This window comes from Diuraphis noxia, unplaced genomic scaffold, assembly GCF_037042655.1.
Source record: "Diuraphis noxia isolate RWA-SAM2 unplaced genomic scaffold, SU_Dnox_SAM2 contig0003, whole genome shotgun sequence".
NCBI lineage: Eukaryota > Metazoa > Arthropoda > Insecta > Hemiptera > Aphididae > Diuraphis > Diuraphis noxia.
The window spans coordinates 83066770-83091470 of NW_028301713.1; the positions used below are offsets into that span (position 1 = coordinate 83066770).

Genomic DNA, 24701 nt, shown 5'->3' on the forward strand with positions numbered 1-24701 from the left:
TTTTCGATTTTTATGAGAATTTTTTTTGAAGTGTCGGTAAAAAAATGTTGGATGACCAAAAAAACTTGTACCTATGTTTTTATTTGTTATTAGCTGTGTCTCGAATTTGTTTAAAAATATTGGATAACTTTCGCTTTTTATTTCATCAATAGTATACATTCTCGACAACGCATCTACGTTTGCATTTTGAACTCCGGGTTTAGGTATATTTAATTTGGTAATCGTATTCTTCCAATAGTATTCGCCATTGTGCGAGTTTTGATAGTGGGTCTTTTAAATTAAATAGCCATGAAAGTGCGCGATGATCGCTTAATATAATGAAATTCTTATCGTATAAATAGGGTCTAAATATTTTTACTACAAATTGCAAATATAATAGCTAAACATTCAAGTTCGGTTATGCTATAATTATATTCACTTTTATTTAAAGTTCTAGATGCATATGCAATGGGTAAATCTTGTGGCACTTCCCCTTGTGATAGTATAGTTAAATCACATTATGGATAGAAATAAAATGACCTTTTCGTCATCAGATTCAGATGATGAATTTGCGATGATTGTTATTGGAATACTACCGAAAGAGCGTGTATATCGAAATAGATATGACCCTTTAGTAGAGTATGATGATGCTGATTTTGTACGTCGATTCAGGTAAGTGATAGAATGATCCTAGAAAAATCTCAGAACAATGAAAACTATTATTGAACTATTTGTCTATTTATGAAAATCTTGTTTTAAATTTATGTTCTGTATTTTGGAAGGTGGCTTAAGTTCCATTTAACTTTAACTATACGTCAATATGCATACAATATATTTATTACTTTATGATACAGGCTCTCAAAAGATTCATTTTCAGAGGTTTTATTTTCGATTCGGGACCAGATTTTACATAAAACCTCACGCAGTTATGCTTTACCTCCACATTTACAATTATTAATCACACTCAGATTTTATACAACAGGCGCTTTTCAAGTCAGATGAAAACAATTTATTTTTATTTTGTATTTAGATAATATTATATTTATTTAATTTATAGGCAGTATTTGGGGATCATATTCATCATGTCCATAAATCGACTGTATGTAGAACTGTAAAGTGTGTTTCAAGAGCTATAGCTAGTATGCGGCCAAATTATATTAAAATGCCAAATACTACACAAGATATTATTACTGCATCAACAATGTAACATAAGGCAATTTCCCAGGGTACTTGGTACAGTAGATGGAACTCATATTAGAATCCAATGTCCTAATAAGGATGTTGGAGAGCGATACAGAAATCGCAAAGGGCTTTTTTCTTTCAATGTCCATTGTCCAAGGTGTAAGTGATGCAAAATTAGAATTTTTGGACATAGTTGCAAAGTGCGTAATACTTTAATTTTGGTATAAGAATTTTATTACAAAAGCTATTTAAAAAAATTGAAGGTGGCCAGGAAGTGTTCATGATAGCACAGTCTTTGATAATTCTTTACTTCGTGCTCGTTTTGAAAGGTTAGGACCAGTCGAGTAGAGTTTATGTAAAGTAATGTCAAAAAAGAAATAATATTGTTTGACAATTGTTATATAGAAACTCAGTCTTCCCTTATCTGTAAACCTACTTGAAATCCGAATTCCGCTCGAGTTCTCCAGACATGAATGCATGATATCATTGATATCCACTATCAATACTCGATAGTAAGTTGAAAAAGTTGCTCTTAGTAACACTATACAGTCGACTTTCAATAATTCGAAATTGACAGGACTGTCGAAAAACTTCGAATTACCGAGAATTCGAATTGTCGAGTAGTTCGAAATAACGAGAAGGCAAAAAAATTCGAATTATAGAGTTAAGAAAAAAATTGTTTTTTATTATTGTACATACATATTATGTATATATTAATTATTTCAGTAAATTAGGTAATACATATTAGAGTTATTTATTATTATTACAAAAAATTATTATTTTTTGAAGAAATCTGTAGGTAATGATTTTCTGCTTCATTGAATTTAGTTTCATTTTTTCAATAGTATTTTCTATAGTAAATAAAGCATCAAATACCTCAACAGTGACTTCTGACTGGAGCGAAAAATTTCGAATTACCGAGTACTTAAATGCATTGTATTTGTTCGAATTACCGCGTGATTTTTAAGGAACGAAGTATTTACTTCGAATTACCGAAGGTTTGAATTATAGAGAGTCGAGTGTACATACTTGGTTTTATAATAAACATAACAAAATCAATACCAACACCCTGCTTTAGGAGAGATGTATTGGTCACTATCAAGTTGATAGCTGTAGATCTTGAAGCAGCATGCTATATTTAAATAATTAATAAGTAAAAAAAATAGTTACTGATAAGGTATACCTTAGTTTGTAGTCAATCATGATCTGCATAGGATATTAACTTTTTTATATTTAAGTACTATCACCCTTACTGTAAAAAACACTTATTGTAATATGTTACTTACTATGTTAGTAGGGAAATTGTATTACTAAAATATATTAATAAACCAACATTAATTTAATTCACTTGTTAAGTACATTAATTTTGTACATAAATATTCAGCATTCAGTGATATAATTCTCTTATTTACTTAGATTGAAAAATGAATGAAAAAAAAAATTAAAAAATATTTTTACTAAAAATAATTTAACATTTGCGTGGACGTTTGCATTGTGATTCTTCAACTTCATCCAAATATTTCAAATCATTCTCATCTAGTTCATCATTATCGTCATTTAAGAAATCAAGAATATTCATTTGGTTTGATTTTGTTGAACAGTTCTAATTAAAAAAGTAACAAATTAAATATAAATAATATTACAAATTATAATATAGGTACATCATGCTTAAATACTAACAATAACTGTGGTGCTGTCATCTTTAAAGTTGTCCTTACTAAGACCGGCTTTGTTTAAAACATTTAACTTAGACTGGATCAATGGCCAAATATGATCATCTGCTGTACCTTTTGCCAAAAGATATTGTATGGTTACTGTTTCTGCTTGACCAATACGATGAGCTCGGTCTTCAGCTTGGGTTAATATCTTAAAATTAATATTTTGATCAAATTAGTTTTACATGACGTTTATGTTGTTATCGGTGTCGCGTCATTAGGTCGCGGTAAAATGAGCGCGCGTTATAAGAGTGTTATAGTCTCACCGGATTGATCCGCCGAAACCAGGTATCGTTGAGTTCGTCAATTCGGGAGTCTTTCGAAAAGGAAGATGAGATGTGATATTACACTGATAGGTTTAGTTATTTAAGTAAAATTATTTATTGAAGACAAAAATTAGTACACACTACGTTTAACTGACGCAGACATACCACATACATCGACTGACTCGCCCGTACGGGACGGTATTACATTGTACGTACGTCTAATGTCAAGTCAGCGTTCTTTCCCCACATTACAAATTGTTCATATGATAATAATATTATAATGTTAAATTATATAATAATAATAATAAGTGGGGCTCATAACAAGAGCGAGGTCATTTGGTCGCGAACAATTTAATCTTGATACATAAATAGCGTAAGCTATTTGAGCGCGATAACAATTTTCAGTACCTACTGCAATCTCATAGCTCTGGTTAATCAGTTCGCTTGAGCCGTTTGCTGCCATGAATGCTATAGCACACATTTACCCTAAAACTCAAATTAAGTGTTGTTTTTTTCACTTGGGCCAATCTTTTTTGCGTCATATTCAAAGTTTGGGACTCCAAAAAAAATATTCAGAAGATCCAGAATTTTCATTATGTTTACGTAAATTATTGGCATTAGCTTATGTCCCGGAAAATAAAGTTAATGATTGTTTTGAATCATTAATTAATACAGAGTTTTACCAAAAAAATCAAAACTCATTAACTGAACTCCTAGATTATTTTGAAGATACATACATCGGTAGACCAAACAGGAGAGGTCATAGAAGACCTACATTATTTAATATTAGTATTTGGAATTGTTATGAATTGATCCAAAAAGACATTCCACGCACAAACAATGCAATAGAAGGTTGGCATAACGGTTTTAATTCTATGTTGAATGTAGTCCACCCGTCCATATGGACATTTATAAACGCATTGAAAAAAGAAGATAATTTAAATCAATTCAAAGTTGAACAAGCAATTGCTGGATATTCAGTTCCAAAAAAAAAAGAAAATATAAAGATTCAGCTCTACGTATTAAAAATATGGTATTGCAATTTGAAATTAAACCTGTTGACGAATATTTAAAAGACATTGCTGCAAATTTCCAACTACAAAAATATAATATAGCTAGATTTCATTAAAATTGTATTTTTATATTAACTTTGATTTTTCGACTAGATTTTATTAAAATTGTATTTTTATGTTTAACTTTGATTTTTTCACTATATTTTATTAAAATTGTGTTTTTATATTAACTTTGATTTTTCGACTAGATTTTATAAAAATTGTATTTTTTAATTATCTTTGCGCTCTTATTATATGCGCTCTTTTTGCTTACGCGATTAAATTGCTCGCGACCAAATGACCTCGCTCTTTTGACGCGCGCTCATTTAATTTGCCGCGACCAAATGACGTGGAACCGTTGTTATCAGTTTTTCTTACACCGGGATTCCAGTAAAGTTCAGCAAATATAACAAGCTTTGCAGCAGTTAGAGTAATACCAGAGTTTGCTGCACAAATTGAAAGAACAGCTACCCTATACATATCTTCACTTTGGAATTGGTCACACACACATTTTCTTTCTTCTGATGATGTTTTACCATCAATTCGAATGTAACTAATCACACGTGGAATAAAATAAAAATTAATAGTCCTAACCTCCTAACATGGAGAATTAACATGCATCATAATATGTGAATCTAGTATTTACTCACTAAGTTTTATTGTTTTCTAGGACATCACATATACCATTGATTACTTTTTGATGATGAGCAAATACTAAGAATTTCTTTCCTTCTTTAAGCAAATTTAGAATATAATCACTAAATATCAAAATAATTTTTTATGTTATATCATATTTTTCTTTAAAAACTATGAAAATAACAAAGAAATTATAATAGTAATTTGTCTAGAATATTTGAAGTGAACGTTTCAAAAAGCTAAATAGTTAGTTAAATACAAATTTTTCAAAAATAAGCTCATATGCTATAAGGCAAAAGTCACAGATCATAAATTATGTTCATGATATTATTTTTATGGGTATAAAAGAATTATTGTCAGTCACTTTAAAATTGAATATTATAATAAACTCTAAGTACAAATCATGTTTGATGTAAATTCATTTTTAAAAATAAATCATTAAAAAACTTCCAAAATGTTTATTTTAATATACAAATTAATACAGATCAACAGTCAACAGAACAAAATTTACATTGCATTGAAAGGTGTTTAGGTTAGGTTAGATAAGTAATACTCACCAAATAGCAGATAATTTGGCTTCTCCTGTATGATTAAAATATTTTAATAAAGCACCACGAACTTCCATTTTTTTGAGAGACTTATTGTTCATCATGGTCTCCAAATCATCTATGTTTTGAGTACGAGCTTTGATATTTTCTGATTTTAAAACTACTACATTCCTGTAATTCAAATTTTTCAATCTTGTTCAAGAAATACTTAACTTGTTAAAAATTAAGGTGATAGTTTGATTTATATCTAATTTAACTAAATGGACAACTCAATATTTTTAAAAACCTGATATAATCATGATGTAATTAATACCTAATTTTTTGTGGTAACTGCTTTAATACTTCACTTTTTAAACGACGAATCATAAAATGAGTTTCTAGAACAATTTTTAACTCTTTCATATTAGTGGCACCTGTAAAGTCCCAACCATAATTTGTTTCTCGCCCGTTGCAGTAACGAACCCCATATTCGATCCTAAAATCATGTTAATTTCGTAATGATAATACACAGCATGTACAATGGTAGTAATAAATATTAATTATTATTCATGTAATATAAATTTAAAATAATAGGTGGGTAGACAATCTTCAACTTACGGAGTCATGAAGTTATTTCGGGTTATTGCTTTTATCTGACTATACAGTTCAATCGGTCTTGACAAAGCAGGAGTACCACTTAACAAAATACACTGCTTACTTTGTATTGCAAGAGAAAGTGCAACTCTTGTCCGAGCTGATTTTTCACTTTTTAAACTGTGACTTTCATCCTGAATAAATAGTGAGAAGAATTTATTATTTACATTTGGTTTAATCAGTCTGAAATTCAGGTATTTTAAAAATGTTAACTAAAATATCTTACAAATATAATAATCCCAAATTTAAATTTTAAAAGCATATCTTTTGATTTGGTCATTAAATCATATGAAGTAATAACAATAGATGGATCAATAAATTGTTCATTTATCTTAGATAATACATAAATCCCAGTTACAGGAACATTTGGCATTTTTAAACGAATTTCTTCTTCCCATGTGTACCTAACACAACAAGGAAAATAATATTTATTTAGCCAAAATGAATAAATAAATAATCAAACAGTACAAATACCTAAATGTAACAACAGTATTAATTATTAACACTCCTTTTATTTACCTCATACTTGAAGGACAAACAATGAGTAAAGGAAAATTATTTGAATAATATTTTATAATTCCAATTGCTTGTATGGTCTTTCCTAAGCCCATATCATCTGCAATAATACAGCGACCTTTTTTAGATATTCCAAACCTAAATTTAAAAATTTATCATTTATTCATTTAAAATTTATTTGTTTTAAATAGGAAACTAACTGGACTCCTTGTTTTTGAAATGGATAAAGACTATCCACCATATCATCACCAATACTACTTATGTCAACTTTTGACCAATGTGTTTCTATATCTTCTCTAGTTTTAAACAACTGAAATAAATAAAAATGATATTAATTGTGTTGATACAGATAACATTTCATTGATCAATTCAGTACTTTTAAAATAAAATGTGGTAACTTTTCTATTTTGACTATAGGCTCAAGAGGTTTGATACTTATCATAAGCTGATCATGGTCTTTTATTAGAAATGACCATTCTGATGTTTTTGGGTCTAAAAATATCAATGTCTTAGTATTTAAAATTTAATATCTATGTAAAATTGTGTTATACAATTTTAACTTACCATAATTTTTACTTGATATTGTTTTAAAAGTATCGATTAATTTTTGATGATAGGTAACATGTACAGTAAACCTTTCTTTTGATATAATTTCACAAGTTCCACGAACAAGTTTAGATTTAGAATTCTGCAGACTATAATTATAATTCATATGGACTGACTTTCTATTAGGTGATGGCGATACAACAAATCCAGCTTTTGATGATGTGCATTGATTATTATTACTAATTGCTTGCTGAGGTGTACTTTTAAGTGCCAATTTTGCTGCTAATTTGGCCTGGGCAGCTTTTCTATTTGCTTCAATCATTTTACGCTGTTCATCGGTTAAACTTGACATGTTATATCTTCTAACTTTGATTTACTTTAAATTAAACTTCAGATATCTGTTAAACTAATGTGTGTGTATTATATTAGATATGAGGTGTATTCAATTAGATTGTTAATAAATTATTAAATGATTAAGTATATTTTTGCTACATGTGCATCAAAAGTTTAATTTTTGAATCATTTTATTTAAAAAAGAGATTATTTTATATTGTTCTAGTATAATATTTGTAATTGTAAATTTAATTTTAATTTTACTAAAAATAGGTTAAAAATGACCCAAACAAATAAATAATGCCCAAAAATAAATTTGTTGTTAGCATAGTCTGTACTTAAAATACTGGAAAGCATCATGTCAAGCGTTTCAGAAAAAAAGATGCAAAATAAATGCATCGTTATCCCATCCCTAGTAATAATACATGTATTGATATATTTTGTTTAATACATTAAATACTAGCTGTTAAGTAGGATATTCCTGTGCTGGTATCCCAAAACATAATCACTATTTTGAAGGTAATATCGCTAAGGTAACAATAAATAGTATGCGTAATTTGTATGGGAAAGCAAATGTAGTCTTGTGTGAAAAGCAGCACTTGCTTGCAATTTTTATTGTGCACAACTCAAACAGCTCACTTTTGCTATTACCAAAACATATAACATTGAACATAGTGGTTAAAGTGAAGGGGGAGGAGGGGGACAGAGTTCCCCTTTTTATTTACGAGAAGATTATGGGTCTCCTTTAATTTTAGATTCCAAAGTCAGGAGGGACGCTTAACAAGACATTTTTTATAAATTTATGTTGAGTGTTAATTTTAATAATTAATTTAATAGTTAGATCCTGTATTAAAAACTTACCGGGAGCATTTAAATAAATATACAAGGTATTTTAAACAAGTGCGTTAGTGAATTAACTGTAACCATTAGGTATCGCAAGAATTATACCTTTTAAACCAAAATTATTAAATAATATAATAAGTTATAACACACCACACATATTATGACATTATGTCATGTCATTTACCAGTTTTGAGTTTACCATAATATCTAAAACTAGTAAAACTATAAAGTAATAAAGTATACAAATTTTAATAATTAAAAAAGATTGTCCTGGCCCCGGGTGACAGTGAGTGATAAGATAAAATGATGAGAGTGGTTATTCGTTATACACTAATTTTACGGCGGTTACCGGCCAACTTACCACTTTACTTGTGGTGGTGATAAAACTGTAATAAAATCGTTGATTAAATATCTTTATATATATGTATAATAATTAATCAATGATAAAATAATCAAGATTTTCAAAGAAGAAATTGAAGTGTATCGGAATATATCGATTTAATTTTGAGCGCTTAAGAAGTTACATGTTCAATATTCAAGCAACACGTACTAAGATAGTGATAGATTCTATCTTAGTCCGTGGTCGATACATTGTATCGAATTCTTCTTGAAAATCTTGATTATGTCTATAAAGAACATAGTACTACGTTAATATGATGGCGTTATAACTTGAAATTCTTTAACTATATAGTTCGAGTACAGAATATATGAAATACCTTTCATATGTTCTGTGGTTCCAGCGTTTTAATGCCATCATAATATCCTATAAAGGACAGGACAGATAGTAGACCGACCTTTAACGACTTTAACTCCAGCTCTTCAGACCATATCAGTGCCTTATCTTCAAAGACCGAAGTTTTTATCAATGCATATCATTGAAAAAAGTGAAGAAAACCATGGTTAGGTTAACTATGATGAAGACTTTGAAAACTTGGGAATTGTAATTAATTGAAAATTTTGAATCGAAAAAACCGTTCTGTCTGTTCTTAGAGATTTTTACTCAGACACTTAATCACACGTCGTTAGTGAATGGTAAAATTAATAATACGTTGATGTAGAATGTGAGATGCTGTTGAGACGATTTCCGTTTATTTTAGTAGTGGACAGGAAGTAGAACGGTTGGAGACTCCAAGTGCGAACTACGAGTACCGATATCAAAACATTCAAAACGTCAGTTGATATGGCCACAACAGACAATGAAGAAGACGACTACATGTCTGACGCTTTCCTCAACGTTGAGTGCGTACCCAATACTAGTTGCACGATGTGTTCTAATATTGTATGCATTATTTATTTATTATTATGCATTATAATATATCATAACAAGGAAAAATTCACGATCGTATTCTAGGTTATTCGTATATCATCACGTATTAACGTGCGTCGGTGGTTTAAATTCATTTAAACTATTTAATGATATTATAATAACTCAATTCAATCGATTTGTGATCAAAATATTTACATAATGAAAAAATATCTGTAACTCAAATTTACAAATTATCTTGAATTACTTGATTTTTGCTTGGGTTGGTGAAATGTCTGTTTTATTTGATTCTCAAAAATTATAAATTTGTGAAAATTTTCATAATTGTTGTGGAAATGATAAAATTACAACTAGAGAAACTTCAAGAGGGGGACAATCATCCCATATTTTAGATGTGATTGCTCAGATTACTAGCAACAGTTAGAATACAGTCAAAATTTAATATTTATACTTAAAATAATTAAGTAATAGTTAAAAACACTGAAATATTTTAAAATTTTTTCAACCTAACTATAGGTACTTACTTCTTTTTCCATCCATAATATTATACGAGGCTTGTTATCCCAGTATATCTTACATATTTCATAAGAGCACGTCTGTATTTGAACAATTGTCTTATCATTGTATGGATCTATTAGAACTGTTAAGGATGTCCGACCTGGCCTGTTACTAACACATGAACAGCAAAGACTTCACTGTCAGATGAAAAAGAGGAAGGAATGCGAATCGATAAACAAGACTACTGGAGCAAAAGCACTGGAAGAGCAGCAACGTCAGGAAGGATTGGAAAAGGCCATTGATAGCACCAACAAAGGTTTTTCACTGTTACAGAAAATGGGTTATAAACCTGGATCAGGAATTGGCAAAAACAGTAAGTGTTTTTGCTGGTATTGTGCAAATTTTTGCTTTAATGAGTTACATTTATTGTGTCCTGGTAGATTCAGGAAGGGTGGAGCCAATTGGCATTGTGTTGAAAACTGACCGCAAAGGACTGGGCAGAGAAGCTGCATTAAAAGAAATCAGAGAAATGAAAAAATCAATGATACAAAGTAGACGGTCAGCGGGACCCAGTGTGTGCGAGTATAGAGAGAGGCGAGCCCAGGAAGCTGCTGAAAAATTAGACTGTTTGGACTTATTTAGATGCCAACGAGTCTGCCGCCAAATGGATTTAGAACAGGTATAACATATACAATAACCTCAATAGTTGATTTTAAACATTTTCTAAAAAATGTCTTCCCAGCTTGAGGAAAAAAATCAATAAAACTTAAATTTCAAAGTTTGACTGCTTCATAAAAATTGACATTAATTTCAACTCGAAAAAAGTATCTATCTGCCAGTTTTAAAAAAATTAAAGGGTTAATGATTTAAGGGTATTATTTAGAAATTTTCTGTTAAACAATTTTTAGATAAATATGATGTTTTTAAGGATATACAAGAACCATCTGAAAAGTTTTTTTGGCCTGAGGAAGTTCCTGAAGTTGATGTAGATGAACCAGAGGAAAAAGAATTAAATATATCATTAAACGAACAATTGGAAATTTTAAATTTTTATTTGAGGTGCACTTATAACTACTGTGTTTACTGTGGTACAGTATATGAAGATGAAAGTGATTTGATGGAAGAATGTCCTGGCCCCAATCGACAAGATCACTAAAATATGATACATAATATAAATTATAACACACAATAAAAATTTATGAACTTAGTCTTATAATTTATTGAATGATTTTTACTTTTTACTTTTTTTTTTGTAATAAAAATATTATTTACTATTTAGTGTTTATAATAAGTGAAATTTGACAAAAAATTTGAATACTAAAATAAAAAAAATAATGAATGATAATAATGCGGTCTGAAATTATGTATATTGTTTAAGGAACTTAATAGGTTAATCATAGTGCTAAAACAGCTGTCTTCACAACAGATATATCATTGGATGAAAACAATGTTTTGAATAGTATTCGGCGCTTAGCAGCAGTTTCAAACTCTTTAGATCTACGTAAACCAATTTTTATGATGTCAGTAGGCATGCCAGCCAAACGAGCTGCGTTAAAACCATATGATTTAGGACAGGCTCCATTTGCAAACTTATACAAAAAAGTAATAGTTTCTTGAGTTTGTTCTGCATCCATTTCATTTGTTTCATCGTCTTCTACCATGCATGCCTGAAAAAAAAAAAAAAAAAAAAATGAAAAAAGTAATTAAAATAACTTTGCATTTGATGTAATCAATCTATAAATAATAAATATATAATTTTGAATTTATACCATATGACCAAGTGCAACTAATGGGTTAGCCTTGAAATCTTCGACCAACGAGTGGTAATGGGTAGAAAATAGTGTACGGCATTGTTTTTGTACCAGTTCTGTAACAACAGCTGAGGCGATTGCTGTCCCATCATATGTTGAAGTTCCTCTTCCTAAATAACAAAAATAAGATAAAAAAAGTAGAGATATTAAAGAAATAAAATTTAAGCTTGCTATGAAATTTTTAGTTCAAGTTATTTTATCATAACTTTAAAAATAAATAACTAACCAAGTTCATCAACTAAGACTAATGAAAACCGACTGGCATGATGAAGTATAGCTGATGTCTCACACAATTCAACAAAGAATGTTGATTCACCAGCAATTATATTGTCGTTGGCGCCAATCCTTGTGAATATTCTGTCAACAGGATTTAGAAGAAGACTTTTTGCAGGTACATAACAACCCTAAATAATAAAGTGATATTTATTAATTTAGAACACACAAATTTAACAATGTTTTTGTCCAATAATCAATATATATCATTAAATTAGTGATATAAGTTGAACATTTTAAATTTGTTTCAGATTAATTTGCTAATATTATAAATCGTTAATTGAAAAAAATCTATAATATACAAGAAACTCCTAGCAAGCTGTAAAAAGTTTAAGCTATAATATTTATAACATAATATAACTACAGGATGGAGCAGCAAAAAGGGCGATTTCTGTATCTAACTATATAGGACAATTGCCTTTTAAGCTGCCCAACTTATACTCATAATCTACCACAAATTATAGTTTACTAGAATTAATATCCTCAATTTTAAATTAAATTTTACAGATAAAGTTTAAAAATTCTTTTTGGTAATGGACATGGGTGAAACCATTAATGTATTTCTTACCATATGCGCCATAACAGAGATGATGCCAAGCTGTCTCATCAATGTAGACTTTCCTCCCATGTTAGGGCCTGTTACTAATATCAAACTAGAATTCCACGTGCTATCTTCTTCCTTACCGATGATTGTATCGTTTGGAATGAAATTCTCTCCTCCAGAACCACATGGATAACGCCCCTCAATGAGTTCAATTAATGGCTAAATATCAAATAAACAGCAGACACTCAATCTCAATGTTACTAGTTACAATATTGTACATGGAAACTATTTTACAGGTATTAAATTTATAAGAGTAGTGATAATTACTAATTAGTTGATATATAGTTAAAATAAAGAATGAAGGAAATATATTGCTTCAGCTAGAACTAACTTAAAGTTTTTAAAATTAAATAAGTATACTGAGTAACAAAAATAAATAAAGTTTTATACATTATATATATTCAATTGTATTACTGACCTTTTTACCAACAATAGCTGGAATAAAAGAAGGAATACACATAACTTCTTCTTCACACCGACAGTATTCTGCTAATGACATGAATACATCTAGTGTAGCCAAACATTGGATGCCATTGTTCCATTCTTCAAATTTGTCACAAAACCGCGAAAACACTCTTTCCCTAAGATCTTTAAGTACATCTATTTTTTCTTGTTCGTAATTCATCATTTTTTCCAAAAGTTCCTGAACAACAAATACAAATAAAAACCACGAACAAAAATAAATTACAAATTACAAACTTTTGTACGATTTGTAGTGAATCTTTTGAATCCTTTTCTTTGGTTTTGAAGTTCATAACCATCTCCAGCTCTTCTTGATGCAGCATCAGGCACTTCTAATTGATATCGTTTTTTATCAGATCCAAAATAATTGACCTACCAAAATTCAGGGAAATTTTAAAACACGTTAAATAAAATTTGAAATAATTGTAAGTTACTTACAGTACATCCAAAGTGTTTACATTGTTCTTTTAAATAAGATTTTAGCTCGACATCAACTTCTTTTATTTTTTCCAAAACACTGTCATACTGATTGTCCATGCCAGGTTCAGGAAAAATACGACCATGTTTCATAGCTTCATCATGATCAAAAGAATTCTATGGAAAGTAGAACTATTATGATTTTACACACAATAAACATAAACAACAATATGAACTCTTTTATCTTTTAAAAATAAAGTACCTAGTTATTAACTAATAATTACAATATGAAATTCTGCTATAGTAGTGCCACTCTAAGAGCGCTACCTAACCAAGCTCCGCAGTTTCGTACCCAAATTTCTCCCAATCTACTATCTAGTAGCCGCCGGCGGTAGTGGCAGTGGCGGCCAGCGTTCGGGAAGGTTTAGTGGTGGGAATGTGCAACATCAGACGAATTTTGGCTGTCACTCAATAGCGTTCTTACAATGGCCCTACTATACTTACCTCAAAATTATCAAGAAGTTCAGTCAAATGAGGAAATACTCCAGGGATAGAACTATCAGGATAATTACAAATAGTAGCCAATAAATTAGATTCTGAATTCTCTTTTTTGATATCAGCTTCTACAAAAATAAATATTAAATTATAAATTTAGTCATTTAAATTAAATTTAAACTATTAAAATTACTTTGAATTTTTTCCATTATATTAACACTTGTTCTGAAACCTTTCAATATTGAAATGAAATCAATTATTTTCCTTTTTGAATAAGTCTTCTCTTCAAAGTATATTGCTCTAGTTTCTGCATGGTCCAATTCAACTCCATTACTACTTTGAGAGTAAATCCTGAAAAAATAATAAATAAGTATCCAATAAAAAATGTGTTTATAATTATGTTTTAATTTACCTGGAAAACAGACGTTCTAAATCAGGTAAATTGGCCAGTTCTGATCGTATTTCATGCATTAAATCAGGAATAACAATTAAAGAAGAAATTGCATTTTGTCTAGCTTTAATACTGGATATTGTTGTCAATGGATTACACAACCACTGGTGTAGTAATCTAAACAATATTGTATGGTGTTATTTATAATTCTAGTGCAGAATAAAATTTGATATTTTTATGCAAATAATTACACATAATATACCGTTTGCCAAATGGTGTAGAGCAATGATTTAACTTGTTAAACAATGTTCCTACATTTGAACCAGAAGAGTTTTCTAATATATGCAGGTTTTTAATTGTTATAGCATCAAGTATCTAAAAACAAAACAAAACAAAACGATTAAATTCATAAATAAATAACAGTTATTACTTTGTTGTAATTCAAAATTAAAAAAAGCGGGCAAGTGGATATCGCACTGCTGTATAAAAGGTTAAAATTGGGTTAGGTTTTTTTTCATTAGGCATTGAGCAGATCTCTAGGCCATTGCCTTTTTAGCCTTCTAGGAATAATTGAGGTAGAGGATATACTTTTAACTATGGGATTTGGATCGAGCTTTGTGAAATTTTAAATAGTAGAAGTTGTTGAGAATTGGTATGTTCTGGTCTTTGTGGAGGTTTTTATTGGTAACGTATCAAAAGGAAGCGGTTATTAGGCGTAGACATATGGATTGGAATGCTTGCAAGGTTTTAATGTTAAAGGTTTAGCTGGCCCCCATAGTTGGAGCCAAGCCGGACTAATTATTGATTTGTATATTGTAAGTTTGTTAGCTAGAGAAAACTTTAAATGCTTATAAAAAAAAAAACAATGTTTCAATGTATTTTTAATATTTTTCAACTGCTATTGTAACAATATGTTGGGTGTCTTGAATTAAATTTTCAAGCTTTTCTACCCAACAAATAAATGTTTATTGATATTTAAAGAAAAAAAAAAAGTTGAAAAATTAAAATGTCAGTAAACAGAATGTATCTATGGTCATTTGTTTTTAAGTTACATCAAACCCAAAATCGATTTTGTCAAAAACTGAGTGTGCGTAAAATTTCCCGTTTTCCCTTAATTTTTAGTTTGTTTTTCTCGATTATTTAAAAAAATATTGAGAATTTTTTACTTTTGACCCCCCCCCCACCAAAGTAACAAGTAGATTTACTTTCTGATCTAACAAGGTGCTGAAGTCAAAAATCGAAGCATTTTTACTACTCAAAACGTGATGACACATACACACACAAAATAAAAAAGCACGCATCATGGTAAAATCAATACATTATCCTTGCTCTGCTCAGAATCTAAAATCTAATTATTCACACTAGAAAAATCTAAAATTTAATTGGGAATAAATTATTTAATTTTAATTGTTTAACAAAGAACATGAAATGTTAAGACTACTATTAATCTAGACATACATAAAATGTGTTAATTAATTAAATTACCATATGTTTGCTGTTTATATTATCTTGATTGGATAATTGAACAGATTCAACATCAATTGGTTTATAAATATCAAATCTTCCTCTAGACAAAAGTTGAAAGTCCATTTTACATCGTTGTAAATACCATATAACAGCACCCAAACATCGAATACCAAGATCACAATCGTCATTAGTGTTCAATTGTAAATCAGAGTCTGAAATAAATTAAAAAAATTATTAAATTGTTATAATCAGGGCTCGGGACTTAAAGCATTTGCTTATTTTTATGGATTGACTTAAAATGTAGCATAGTGCTATGGAAGTGTATGTCATGTTATAACATGTTTAATTATGAAATTTGAAGCTTTTTTTTTAGCTTGCTTCAGCAATTTTTCAAAAAAAAAATGCTTATTTCCAGTATTTTCTTATTATTTTTGTTTATTGGCCAGTATTTCTACGTTTTTAACTATTATAAATATTGTTTACGTTACATTTTTTAGAAAATCAATAAAATTCTTTAAGTCTCAAAAGTGAAGTTTAATTTATTTTAAAAATATAAAGATTACAATTTATTTTTATTTTGTTTGATTTTTTAGTTTGTTGATAAATATTTTTACTTAAATTTAAGTTTTTAAATGCTTATTTGAGTGCTTATAATAATGTTTTCTTAGAGCTGTTTTAAGCGCTTATTTTAATGATTATAAGTGCTATAAGTCCTGAGCCCTGGTTATAATTTATCACAATAGGTTCTATATTGTAATTAATATATATTTATATATATCATTATGTCTATTATGAGTATGTTATACTCGCATGTTTAATCTACGTATTACAAACATACAACATAACAGATTTGTATTCAGCAGTTATAATTTTGTATAGTAAGCTTTAGTATATAAGTGAATTGATATAATATCAATCTTAAAGCTAAAAATGATCTGTGATTTATCCTGGATCTTGTTTAAACTTTTAAATGAGTTATGAGAATTTTAAAATTACATTATTATTAAATTAAAATTTACATACTTATATCTTGCTTAAAAATTTAAATATTGTAGAGATCTAATAGATATTTTTACATTTAAATTATTTAATAATTCAATTAGCTCTATAACAAAATCGGAACTTCGGAACACAAATTTGCAATATTGTATGTTTCCAACACATGCAAGTGTGGTGAATTCTGAATAAAATTAGATGCCATTTATTATTAAAATTAATGATGAAAAAATAATATGCATTTAAAATTTAAAATAATAATATTTACCACTGCCCAAAAATGTTTTTAATTTGTCTGGATATACTACATTATTGTCGTGTTTAAAGTAGTCTCCTTCTGCTAAAGTAATCAAGGTTTTTGATGATGGCCAAAATTCTACATCAGGGATAAGTGCATCTTTAACAGCGTTAGAGAGCATAGTATCAATGACTTTTTTAGTACGCACTGTCAATTTATTACGTTCAAATAAAACCTAAAATAAAATATATTAATTAAGGGGTCTTACTTTTTAAAGTAAATACAAGCATATGTGTTCATGGATATTGTTAACATATGAATATTGCAAAATAACTTTTGAAGATGAAATTTAAACTGTAAGTTGCCATTCAAAAAAAAAATAAAAAATATATTTTTGTATGAAAAATAACAACTTGAAATCATGCAAAAATATATTTACAAAAGCAATATTACTTTGAAATAAGAAGTGTCTTTATGTCAATAGGATGCCACATGGGCATTAGTTTTCTGTCTTGCAAACGTAAACACGGTAAATAATATGTTTATGATTTGTTTTATTCTGTAATTTTTAAGGCTAGATTAAATTTTAAAAAAGCGGGTAAGTCGTGGATGTCGCTCTGCTGTACAGTAGGTTACTGTAATGGATGGGTTTAAATTTTAATAGGTATCATTGTATACGAAAAACGATTCTGAACGGAGATGATTTATCCGTCTAGGATAATATATTATATTTAAATATTGTCATACCTACATTCTATTTAGAAACAAATATTTTATTTTTCAATTAGGACGCATTTTGTATAAGGCATGGTTAATCAATTTTTCCAAAAACATTGCATGTAGTTATCATAATTCATAATACCTTATATTATCATAGATATACATATACCTGGTTTGAGGATAAATCGTTATCATTACGCGATTTCATAAAAATTTAAAACTCAAACGCTCAAAACATTTTTCCTATAATGACGCTTCAAATTTTCTCTATAGCTATTTGAAGCAAAACTTATGGAAAACTTGGTGTTAAATTTTATAACCTTAGATATAAATACAAACAATATTATGAATTTTGAACTACAAAATAATTTGCAAATATTCATGGTTTTGACGAATTTTTGTCAATATTTGAAATTCAAATGCTAATAAAAATTTAATTTGAATTTCCGGTGGACATTTATTTTGTGATAAAAAGATTGACAAATTTGTAAGGAGCCTTGTATTAAATTTTCAAATCTTAGGTATAAAAGGAAAATTTTTTATGAATTTCTAGGATAAAATAATTTACGAATTTTTGTGATTTTTACGTATGTTGTCAAAATTAAAATTTGAAAATGTATATAAAAAAAAAATGTAGCTATATATTTCTTTTATTTTTCAACTGCTATTGCAAAAATATATTATGAGCCTTGTATTAAATTCTCAAATCTTAGAATTAAAAAGAGAAACTTTTATGAATTTCGATCTAAGATAATTTGAAAATTGCCGTAATTTTTACGTATTAAGTCAATATTTGAACTTCAAATACTAATAAAAAAAAATTGTGCCTATGTATTCTTATAATTTTTTAATCACTATAATAATAACTTATGAGGAACTTTTTATTCAATTTTCAAGTATTTTGATAGGGCCAAAAAAATTTTATCAACACTTAAAAAAAAAATTTTCAGACAAATTGAAAATTTCAGTTGTCTATAAATATCTCAAAAAAAGTCAAAATATCTTGAAAATTAAATCATGTAAAGAAAATGCCAATCCTAATAACTGGTAAAATTTTCAAGTATCTAGGACTTATACTTTTTTAATAATAACAAATATTTAAAATTGTTTCAGGATAAATCGTTATTGTTACACTATTTCGTAAAAATTTAAAATTTAAACGAACTTAAAATTTGTCCTATAATGATGCTTAGAGTTGTCTCTATAACTACTTTAAAGGAAAACTTAGTGTTGTATTTTTAACCCTTAGTTATAAACAAAAAAATTTTTATGATTTTTCAGCTTCAAAATTACTTGCAAATTTTCGCATTTTCGACAGATTTCGTTAAATTTGAACTATAAACGCTTATAAAAAAAAATTGTGCCTATGTATTCTTATAATTTTTTAATCACTATAAGAATAACCTATGAGGAACTTTGTATTAAATGTTCAAGTATTTTGATAGGGCCAAAAAGTTTTTATCGACACTTAAAAATTCTCAAATTTCAGTGGTCTATAAATAACTCAAAAAAGTCAAACATTTTTGAAAATTAAACTGTATATAGATAGCACTACCATAAACATTTGGTGAAAATTTCAAGTATTTACAGTGATTAGTTTTTGAATTACAACCATATAAAAAAATCGATTTGGTCAAAAACTGATTTTGCGTAAAAATTCCCGGTTTTTGTCATTTTTTTTTTTGTTTTTCTCGTTTTTTTGAAAAATGTTTACTTTTAACCTCTATAATGCACCAAGGATCTTCACTTTTACATCGGAAACCACCCCCAAAGTTTGAAATCGAAGCATTATTTCGACTAGTTATGCTGTACACAGACACAAAAAAAAAAAAAACACACATCATTGTAAAATCAATACATTCTTCACTTTGTTCAGAATCTAAAATATAGAGTAAAATGAATTATTGTGAAAGTAAAATTTTGTAGAGTGTACAATATACATTCATGGTCTCTTTCTTACAAGTGCGTAACATTGCAAATTTATGCTCAGCAAATCACATTTGGCTTCGTTACAGAGAGTGCATTGACCTATTATGAAAATTGATGTTAAGAAAATGATCTGTTTGCTTGAGGTTTTTTGTATGATAGTTAAATTTTGTAGCAAGTTATGCGTATATAAAGAAGCATAAATTAAAAAGCACATAACTCACTTAAAAACTAAATTATCACATAAAACCTAAATAATGTTCTTACCATCAAGTTTCATAATAGATACATTTACTTTAATTTTTAAACTAACAGAGTTTAACATGATATGCTAAGCGTACATTTGCTTTGTTACGCACTTGTAAGACGGAGAAAATAAACATGTGTATTTCACATATGGATGTTTTGTCCTCTTTAATGAATAATTTGAAGTACAATTATTTTATGAACATAAATATTAAATAATAATAAATATAGTGTATATTATTATTCAATAAGCAATTTACTTGTACTGGTGGGTAATGAGCACACAAGGTTCTTAAACGTGAGCAATGACAGTCATCTTCAAATTGTCCCAGATGGAAGAGACCAATAGACGTATCAATGAAGCAAACTCCATATAAAGAAGTTGAATTACTAATTTCCTTATTAAAAATTAAATAAATAATGCATCATATAGAGTATAAAAATCACAATAAGTTTGAATATAAATAAATACTTTTTCAGATATAGCTATTAAAAATGAATTTTCAGCATCATTTGTTTCACCATCAATAATACCAAAAGTTCTAGTGCCTTTGGTTGTAATACGACATATTTCACGCCGCACTACTTTATCAAATTTAGTGGTTTTTTTTACTAAAAATAATATTGTTTAATATTAAATATTAAAAATTAGTGCATAGTAAAATTTAATAACTTACAACTTTTACATCTTTCCGTCATCATATCTGGTGTTTCGGTTTGTTCTATACGAGCAACAGTATAACCTTTTTCTATTAAAATTGCCGAGAAACGACCGTAAGAGGTTTCTGGAAATCCCACATGAGCAAAGTCTCCCTAAATGCATTAATATTCAAAATTAACTGTGAAAAGATTTTATATTTTTATTTGAGATTATGTGATTAATTCTGATTTAAGTATAAATAGGAGTGGATTTAGAGGAGGGAAGGGTACTTAAGCATCCACCATTCTGTTTATTATTAATTATTTTTTCCAAACATCAAAACTATATTACAATTATTGGTTACACTCCCACAATCTACAGCAACTATTGAAAGGTCATTTTCAAACTAAAGGAGATTAAAAAATTACATGCACCTACGGCTTAGCTCTATTAAATGTTCACAAAGACAACAAATATAATATAGATATTGAATTAGTTATATATGAATTTACTAAAAAAAATAAGGAGATACATTTAGAGGACTGGTCAATTTAAGTTATAAATGTATTGTATTATGTATCCACTAATTAAAACAACAATCTTATGATACAATATTATATGTCGAATTGTTAATGTAATTACATCCAAAACAAATGCACATAGCAAGACTGATTTTCTTAGCCAAGTTTCAAATTAATAATTTTTTTTCATAATAACTAATAAATACCTAAGGACCTTTATTTGCAAACTAGCACACAGCACTAAAATAATCTTAGATCTTCTTCTGGGTTTAATATCCAGAGCAAGGGTAGTATTGAAAAACTTTTTTACTAAATCACAAAATTACACGTCATTACGTTGTAAACAGTAAATATTTATGTAACAATTTCTTAAGATACCACAGTACATCATACATTCACTGCATTCACCTTACTTGCTCGAGTTATCTCCAATTTACAAACATTCAACATACTAAATTTGGATTCAGTACTTCAGTAGAATCAATTTTGAGTAGTCAGCTTTAATAAAAGAGTGAATTAACTTATTATAAGATTTAGGTAACTTAAGATTTGTGTTTGTACGCCTGGTTAAAAAAATATATGTATTGTTGAGAAGTTAAAAGTGTGAAAAATATTGCAATTTAAAATGTACATATTTACTTAAAAATTAAAATATTATATAATACACAGATAAAAATAATAATATAATATTCTAATCTTTTAATTTTAGAAGTCGATTCAGTCTTATATTAAAATTAGTTACACAAATTGGTTCTGATGAACAATGATTTGATATATTTAATGGGCCGAGACAAGATTTGGAAAGGTGATATACTCTTAAACAATGAATCTTAGAAATATGTATTTAGTATTAATATTTAATTTATTGTTTATTTATGTAAACTATGAATTATGATAAATCTTAAATAAGCTACTGAATACTATACTCTAATCCAAATAAGTCTGGTAAGAAATCACTACAGAAATGTATTGCGGTTTGTTCATGTGCAGTCTCATTTGCTTGTCGGAGTTATCTCACCAATTATTGCAGCCACTCACAGCTATCTTAACATTCTGAGGGTGCGCAGGTTCAGCTGACTTATTTGAAATAGAGTATATAGATTTACAGTATTTTTTATATAAATACCTTCATGTATAAAAGATTAAGTTCTTTAGCAGTTGTAACAGCGTCCATATGGTACATCTCATAAAATTTTCCAACTTTAAAAAATAATATACAGTCAAAGTGTTGTGCTTTTAACTCCCACCACTGACGAAGTCCCTAATATAAATAAAATATAGTAAATGCAGTAAATAAGTGCTTAGTTATGTAGTACTTATTTGATAATAAACTTCAAAAAATATATTTACTGGAGTTAATGTAAGTTTAAAATCTTCTGGCACATATAATGATCGAGGATTATAGTTAGGATCAGATGGTGATCTCTTATTAGCATCTTTAATTTTTTCTGGTTTCAAAAATTCAAGTTTTAAATGAGGCCAATTGTCTTGATCAACTCCATTACTTATAGCTGACGACTAACAATTTAAATATTTTAATTAATTATAATATTAATTAGGAATTTTATTATTTAATTTAAAAATAAATTATAAAAATAATAGTTTTACTTCTTTGGTAGATTTATCTACAGCAGGAGTATATGATTTATTAAATTTAGAATGTTTTGATTTTCCAACAGATTTTGAATTTTTTCCACTTTTTACCTATATAGTTGAGAATGTGTAAGCGTTAAATGGTGTTTATAATTCAACAATTTTATAATATACTTTAACAGGAGATATTTCTTCATCAGATTCATCATCAATAAATGAATCATTGTCAGATGGATCAGGACTTTCTTCAGATTCAGAATCATTTAAAGCTTTCTTATCTAAAAACACAATAAATATTAATTATTGATACAGAACTTAAATTAAATATAAGAACTAGGATCAATTATAAATTATTAATTTACAACGATTACCTGGTACATATTCATCGCCTGAATCTTCTTCATCACCACCCAAATCTTTTTCATCATCACTTAAATCTTCTAATGCAAGTCTGCGGCGTTTCTTCATAGGCAACTCTTCATTTTCTTCATTGTCTTCTATAGATTCTTCTAAAAACATTAAATAAATAAATAAACATGAAATTGTTATTGTAAAATTGTAGGATATTTGATAAGTAAATATTCTATAATTACATTTTTATAATATAAAAAACCTTGTAAATACTAGAGAAAAGAGTTATTTTGATTAGTTAGATACAGTTTATTTAACGAATAATATGGATAATTAGTCCTATGGTGAATGAGACAAGTTGTACAATTATTAAGTCTTATCAGTATAAATAGAAATAATTATCCTTAATTATTCCTCAACATAAATTAAGTTCTATTCTCAGTTATATTTAATTATATATATTTTATACAAGAGTAGTCAAAAAGTTCATAGCATATCATATTAGAGTAGATACCTATATTTGTCATAACAATAAAAAAATGGGGTTTAAAAACAAGTTCTTAAAAATTGAAAAATGTTGTACCTACTATTTACACTTTCTTATCAAATAATTTAATAGTAATAGTGACCAAATTTTCAAAATCAATCAACAATAGGTAAGTAGGAACCTACTTAATACTTATATCAAAACATATATTATTAGTTATTACCCAGTGGTTTCGGTTTTCTTTTCTCAGTAATTTTCTTTGAACTATTGCTGACGTTTTTTTTTCCTGAACTTCCATTCACACCAGACTTTGGTGTCCTTTTAGGAGTGATTGAGTTACCCTTATTAGTATTGGAAAACTGGCGTTTTGACAGAGTCTTCGATGCCACCACTCCATCGGGCTTGGGCGATCCATTCGTTTTAGGAGACCCAGTTCTGGGTGATCTGGTAAAGTAATTAAACAACGTGTTTTTGGACATATTGACGTCTCACCAAATTCATTAATATGAAATATACAATGATGCGAAGCAATTCACTTTTGGTGAGTAAGACGTGTGATGTACCATATACCTAATGCAATTTATGGAAAACTGGAGTGAAAAAAGTATACACAACACATTTAATTACGATTACGCAAGTGTCAAACTGCGATTAACTTGGACGAAAACCTAAAACTCATCTCACGACTTCCGTTCATCAGCTGCTATGATATGTTAAATGTGTCACACAGTCACAAACTACAAAATAAAAGTATCCATCTACCTTGTATTGCAGAACAGTAAAATTCTTAAAAGTAAATAGTGACCAATGACCATGGCCATAGGGGATAGTTTTAGTTTATATTGTTTATAACCTTAAACTTAAAGGCTTAAACCAAATACAAATAATACAATACTTTATTGTAGTCAATAATAAATAATAACAAGCGTTGAACATTTTGGCGGGTACCTAGTAACTGTTCTCCCGGAGTGTGATAAGAAATGTAATAAAGCATAATATACCAAGGGGGATACCCATAGACATAATAGAATGGACTGCGTTTAGAGAGAGAT

The 24701-nt window shown here is 28.3% G+C and overlaps 3 protein-coding genes across 9 annotated transcripts; 1 reads left to right on the forward strand and 2 right to left on the reverse strand.

Moving 5' to 3' along the window:
• Positions 1-2479: 2479 nt before the first annotated feature.
• Marcal1 (SWI/SNF-related matrix-associated actin-dependent regulator of chromatin subfamily A-like protein 1) lies at positions 2480-9178 on the reverse strand. Of its 5 annotated transcripts, none has more exons than XM_015523673.2 (13): positions 9044-9178; positions 7092-7479; positions 6904-7019; positions 6728-6837; positions 6531-6665; positions 6238-6415; positions 5976-6145; positions 5692-5853; positions 5388-5549; positions 4845-4952; positions 4573-4747; positions 2842-3027; positions 2480-2764 (listed from the first exon to the last, which is right to left on the reverse strand). In XM_015523673.2, exons 2-13 carry the CDS (start codon positions 7423-7425, stop codon positions 2630-2632), a joined length of 1971 nt encoding a protein of 656 aa, XP_015379159.2. In that variant the 5' UTR covers positions 7426-7479; positions 9044-9178; the 3' UTR covers positions 2480-2629. The 5 variants fall into 5 exon arrangements, with proteins under 5 accessions (XP_015379159.2, XP_015379157.2, XP_089078492.1 ...); XM_015523671.2 differs by having other exon boundaries at positions 8966-9104; XM_089222366.1 differs by lacking the exon at positions 9044-9178 and adding an exon at positions 8611-8752.
• Positions 9143-11359, forward strand: LOC107173228 (G patch domain-containing protein 11). Of its 3 annotated transcripts, XM_015523676.2 has the most exons (5): positions 9143-9281; positions 9350-9528; positions 10152-10384; positions 10452-10690; positions 10940-11359. In XM_015523676.2, the coding sequence occupies exons 1-5, from the start codon at positions 9279-9281 to the stop codon at positions 11165-11167; spliced, it is 882 nt and encodes a 293-aa protein (XP_015379162.2). In that variant the 5' UTR covers positions 9143-9278; the 3' UTR covers positions 11168-11359. The 3 variants fall into 3 exon arrangements, with proteins under 3 accessions (XP_015379162.2, XP_015379160.1, XP_015379163.1); XM_015523674.2 differs by having other exon boundaries at positions 9197-9528; XM_015523677.2 differs by lacking the exon at positions 9143-9281 and having other exon boundaries at positions 9350-9488.
• Positions 11207-24604, reverse strand: Msh6 (DNA mismatch repair protein Msh6). Its single transcript, XM_089222364.1, has 22 exons — positions 23873-24604; positions 23183-23320; positions 22986-23089; positions 22827-22922; positions 22569-22736; positions 22345-22479; positions 20735-20870; positions 20530-20669; positions 20318-20455; positions 17196-17400; positions 15950-16143; positions 14727-14839; positions 14486-14641; positions 14267-14424; positions 14083-14201; positions 13600-13755; positions 13399-13533; positions 13118-13342; positions 12664-12858; positions 12049-12226; positions 11781-11932; positions 11207-11678 (listed from the first exon to the last, which is right to left on the reverse strand). Exons 1-22 carry the CDS (start codon positions 24126-24128, stop codon positions 11406-11408), a joined length of 3570 nt encoding a protein of 1189 aa, XP_089078490.1. The 5' UTR covers positions 24129-24604; the 3' UTR covers positions 11207-11405.
• Between the last annotated feature and the right edge of the window lie 97 nt (positions 24605-24701).

What these genes read in the sequence shown, in the direction of transcription:
- Marcal1 (XM_015523673.2), bottom strand. Translation starts at nt 7,425, where the DNA reads ATGTCAAGTTTAACCGATGAACAGCGTAAAATGATTGAAGCAAATAGA. An exon ending in CAGTTACCACAAAAAATTAG is followed by an intron (nt 5,550 to 5,691) that starts GTATTAATTACA and finishes TTTGAATTACAG; the next exon opens with GAATGTAGTAGTTTTAAAAT. An exon ending in CTAGAAAACAATAAAACTTA is followed by an intron (nt 4,748 to 4,844) that starts GTGAGTAAATAC and finishes ACGTGTGATTAG; the next exon opens with TTACATTCGAATTGATGGTA.
- LOC107173228 (XM_015523676.2), top strand. An exon ending in GCACGATGTGTTCTAATATT is followed by an intron (nt 9,529 to 10,151) that starts GTATGCATTATT and finishes TGGATCTATTAG; the next exon opens with AACTGTTAAGGATGTCCGAC. An exon ending in GCCAAATGGATTTAGAACAG is followed by an intron (nt 10,691 to 10,939) that starts GTATAACATATA and finishes GATGTTTTTAAG; the next exon opens with GATATACAAGAACCATCTGA.
- Msh6 (XM_089222364.1), bottom strand. Translation starts at nt 24,128, where the DNA reads ATGTCCAAAAACACGTTGTTTAATTACTTTACCAGATCACCCAGAACT. An exon ending in GACGGAAAGATGTAAAAGTT is followed by an intron (nt 20,670 to 20,734) that starts GTAAGTTATTAA and finishes TATTATTTTTAG; the next exon opens with TAAAAAAAACCACTAAATTT. An exon ending in TTAGAACGTCTGTTTTCCAG is followed by an intron (nt 14,425 to 14,485) that starts GTAAATTAAAAC and finishes TTATTTTTTCAG; the next exon opens with GATTTACTCTCAAAGTAGTA.